The sequence below is a fragment of the Wickerhamomyces ciferrii genome, contig 00354 (genome assembly GCF_000313485.1).
Source record: "Wickerhamomyces ciferrii WGS project CAIF00000000 data, strain NRRL Y-1031 F-60-10, contig 00354, whole genome shotgun sequence".
Taxonomy (NCBI): domain Eukaryota; kingdom Fungi; phylum Ascomycota; class Saccharomycetes; order Phaffomycetales; family Wickerhamomycetaceae; genus Hansenula; species Hansenula ciferrii.
Window position 1 is genome coordinate 1 of NW_011887387.1, and position 3,869 is coordinate 3,869.

Here is a 3,869-nt window from a genome sequence, read left to right on the forward strand (position 1 = left end):
ATGTAATATGTTGATTATATAAGCTAATTCTTAATTGTAATACCAATTTAGACAGCGAATAACAACGAAAAAGGCAACTTGGCCGAGTGGTTAAGGCGAAAGATTAGAAATTTTTTGGGTTTACCCGCGCAGGTTCGAATCCTGCAGTTGTCGCCATTTCTTTTTTTGGTGAATTTCGCATTTTTTTTGCTGCTTTAAGGTCTAAACATAGTTATAATGTTAGTGGTTTAATCGTATTGTTTTTCTAAATGTCTTTTTAATGGAGTTTTACTTGTATTTGTATGTGATTTTCGTCCGTGGGTATAATTGAAATTCGGATTTTAAAAAAATTGCTAATTGCGAATTGCTTAATAGGTAGTTCAAGCCGGTCTATATATAAGAAAATCAAGTCCGAGACTTTAAATTGTTAGTAATTAATACCAGTATCAAAATTAGTTCTTTATATAAGTACAATATTCCATTGCTTTGAATCATATCAGAACCATTGAAATCGATAAATCAAGATATTCAATTGCACTAAGACAACATACATCATGGCTGGTTATCCAAATCCTTTAGGTGGTATTACAAGAAGATTAAATCAAACAACAACAATTCATTCAACATCTTTTAAAAGAGGTTCATATTTAAATTTTGGTAATAGAACTGCAATTATTAATATTCCAAATACAAATAAATTAATCATTTGGAGTTCAATTCCTGTTGGTAAAGAATTAGAATCTGTTATAAATGAAGCTTCTAAAAGTTTAACAGGTGAAGTGGAAATTATTGCAGGTATTATACCTGATAAAGAACATACAATGGCTGCAATTGATTTGAAAAAAAAATATCCAAATATTTTTTTAATTGGACCTTCTGGTATTACAGATAAACCTGATTTAAAATTAGATTATATTTTCCAAGATTCTGAAGCAAATCAAATTGTTAAAGGTTCTTCAATTTTAAAAGATTTAATTAATTTAGATTTTATATTTTTAAATGGTCATATAAATAAAGAATTAGTTACATTTGATAAAAATACTCATACTTTATTTGAAGCTGATTTATTATTTAATATTCCATGGGATGGTAATAAAAATCCTGAACAATATCCAAATTTTAATCAAAATTCAGGTATGTCATTCTTAACAAGATTTTTAAATTCAGATTCAACAATTGGTAGATTTTTATTAAGAAAATTAATCCCAATTAATCCAAATAATCAAAAAGGGATAAAAGCAATTTATAATGAATTTGAATTTGATACAATTGTTCCATCTCATGGTGCTATTGTGGAAAAAAATGGTAAAACTGAATTCCAAAAACTTTTCTGTACTTATTTATAATATGGGTATAGTATAGCTACATGATTTTGATTTCAATTTAATAATTTAATGTTTCTAATATACACATGTAGTTAACTACAACACCCACCTCTTTAGAAAAAAATTTCATCCTTCACTTAAAAATCATCCCATTTTTCATCTTCTTTTGATGCAGCTTTTCTACTTGATAAACCTTGTAATTTAGTTTTATTCTTAGGTTTTTCAATACCAAAAGCAGGTTTTATACCATCTTCATCACCTGCATTTAAATCATCAAATAATTTACCATATTTACCACCACCATTTGTTTGATCATGATTTATTAAATTTTTATTTAAATTATTTAAAGCATCATAACCATAAGCACTTGTTTGTTGAAATTTTTGACCAAATTGTGCAGCGGCTCTTTTAGCTTCATTTGTATAATCATGTTCATCTAATTGTTGAACACCAGGTTTTATAACAGTTTCATGAACTTCACCAACAGATTTAGCAATTGTACTTGAAAAAAGTCCCCAACCTTTTGTAAAAGTTCCCAAAGGATCACTTTGGAAATTATCTAAAGTGAATGAAGATAATGAACCACCATTACCTCTTGTATTTGATTGTGATGGTTGTGGAGTATTACCAAAACCTGCATATTTACCACCTTGACTTGGTGCAACACCTTCAGGTCTTGATTCATTTTTGGCACCTAAACTTGCAAAATATGATTCATTTTTAGCCTTTTGTTGATTTATTGGGGCGTTATTTGATGGTGTTGGAGTTCCCTTTCTTGAAGTTAATGGTGTATTACTATCACTTGTTGAATCAGTAGTGGCAGATTGAACATTTGTTTTTGGTAATTTAGAATAATCTCTTGGAGTAAATGATTTACCTTCCAAATCTGCAGTTAATTTTTCCTTATAATCTTCAGCAACTGGATTATCATATTTTAATTTTGGTTCACTTTGTAAATCAATACCATTTGATTCTAAGAATTCAGCACATTTTTCATTCCCACCTAATTCCATTCTTTTAACTTCTTCAGGTTTGAATTGATCCATGGTGATTGATCTCACAAATGAAATATGGACACCAAGACCACGATGAATACCAGCACATTCAAGACAAATAAAGATTCCAAATTTTGGTGAAGCCCATTGTGGATTTGGGGCATTACAATCAAAACATCTCTTGTTACCACCTGTTTTTTGTAGGGAGAGCAGTTTTCTTCTAGTTTCCGGGTCCACTGTCCAGTCTGAGCCCATGATGTCCTTGTCCTTGTAGCCCTTGTAGTCCTTGTCCTTGTAGTCCCTTGTAGTAACTCCTAATCAAAGCCTTTTCAAAGCCTTTTTTGATGTCTGTTTCGTTTTCATCGACGATTCCAAAACAAACCCGCGAATTTTAAATTTCTGTCAAAATAAAAATTGATTTGAATTTTTAAATACCGAGGAAGTTTTTTGATCTCAAAGAAAGTCAGATTCTGTGGGGATTTGCAATACTATTATAAAAAGAAGACTATTTCCATTTCAAATTGAATTCTGTTTTGTTACAATTCTCAAAGGGACACAATGGTTTTAGATCAATCATACTTGCAAAGAACTTCGTACAAACAGGACATCTTCAAGGGCAAAGTCGTCTTTGTCACCGGTGGTGCTGGGACTATTTGTAGAGTCCAAGCTGAAGCTTTAGTGTTATTGGGTGCAAACGCCGCTATTATAGGAAGAAATGAAGAGAAAACAGTGAGTGCTGCTAAAGAGATTTCTCAATTAAGACCAGGTGTTAAAGTTATTGGTGTTGGTAACACGGATGTTCGTAATATCAAAAGTTTACAAGCTGCTGTTGATCAAACAGTTAAAGAGTTAGGTAGAATTGATTTTGTTATTGCAGGTGCTGCTGGTAATTTCCTTTGTGATATAAATTCATTAAGTGCAAATGCTTTCAAATCTGTTATTGATATTGATGTTCTTGGTAGTTATAACACTTTGAAAGCTACTTATAATCAATTAGTTAAGAATAAAGGTGAAATTATCTTTATTTCTGCAACTTTACATTACCAAGGAACTCCATTCCAATCTCATGTTTCTGCTGCAAAAGCTGGTATTGATGCACTTTCTCAAACTATTGCAGTGGAATTAGGTCCATTAGGTGTTCGTTCAAATATAATTGCTCCAGGTGCAGTGGCAAATACAGAAGGGTTTAAAAGATTAATTGGTCATAAAACTGAAAGTGAAGTTAATTCAAAAATCCCATTACAAAGACCTGCTAAAACTGAAGATATTGCAAATACAACTGTCTTTTTATTAAGTCCAGCGGGGGAATATATCACTGGTGATAAAATTGTTGTTGATGGTGGTCAATGGCATTTAGGTAATGGAATTTCTGAAGGTTATCCAAAATTAATTAAAGAAAGATCATTAAAACCTTCAAAATTGTGATTAAAATTAGCTTTATGAATGTATTTATGAAATAAAATAAAATGTTATTTGTTATGATTACATGATGATATCATAGATCATGAAACTTATTAAATTATATTAAAATCTTATTATATATAAATTAATCAGATTTTTTTAATTTTGC

At 30.4% G+C, this 3,869-nt stretch overlaps 3 protein-coding genes across 3 annotated transcripts; 2 read left to right on the forward strand and 1 right to left on the reverse strand.

Moving 5' to 3' along the window:
- Positions 1 to 533: 533 nt before the first annotated feature.
- BN7_6787 (uncharacterized protein) lies at positions 534 to 1,325 on the forward strand (the record flags this gene model as incomplete). The annotated part of the gene is made up of 1 exon (XM_011272674.1): positions 534 to 1,325. One exon carries the CDS (start codon positions 534 to 536, stop codon positions 1,323 to 1,325), a length of 792 nt encoding a protein of 263 aa, XP_011270976.1.
- Positions 1,326 to 1,441: 116 nt separating this feature from the next.
- Positions 1,442 to 2,554, reverse strand: BN7_6788 (ADP-ribosylation factor GTPase-activating protein GCS1; the record flags this gene model as incomplete). The annotated part of the gene is made up of 1 exon (XM_011272675.1): positions 1,442 to 2,554. One exon carries the CDS (start codon positions 2,552 to 2,554, stop codon positions 1,442 to 1,444), a length of 1,113 nt encoding a protein of 370 aa, XP_011270977.1.
- Positions 2,555 to 2,857: 303 nt separating this feature from the next.
- On the forward strand, positions 2,858 to 3,724 carry SPS19 (2,4-dienoyl-CoA reductase (NADPH); the record flags this gene model as incomplete). Its single annotated transcript, XM_011272676.1, has 1 exon — positions 2,858 to 3,724. One exon carries the CDS (start codon positions 2,858 to 2,860, stop codon positions 3,722 to 3,724), a length of 867 nt encoding a protein of 288 aa, XP_011270978.1.
- Between the last annotated feature and the right edge of the window lie 145 nt (positions 3,725 to 3,869).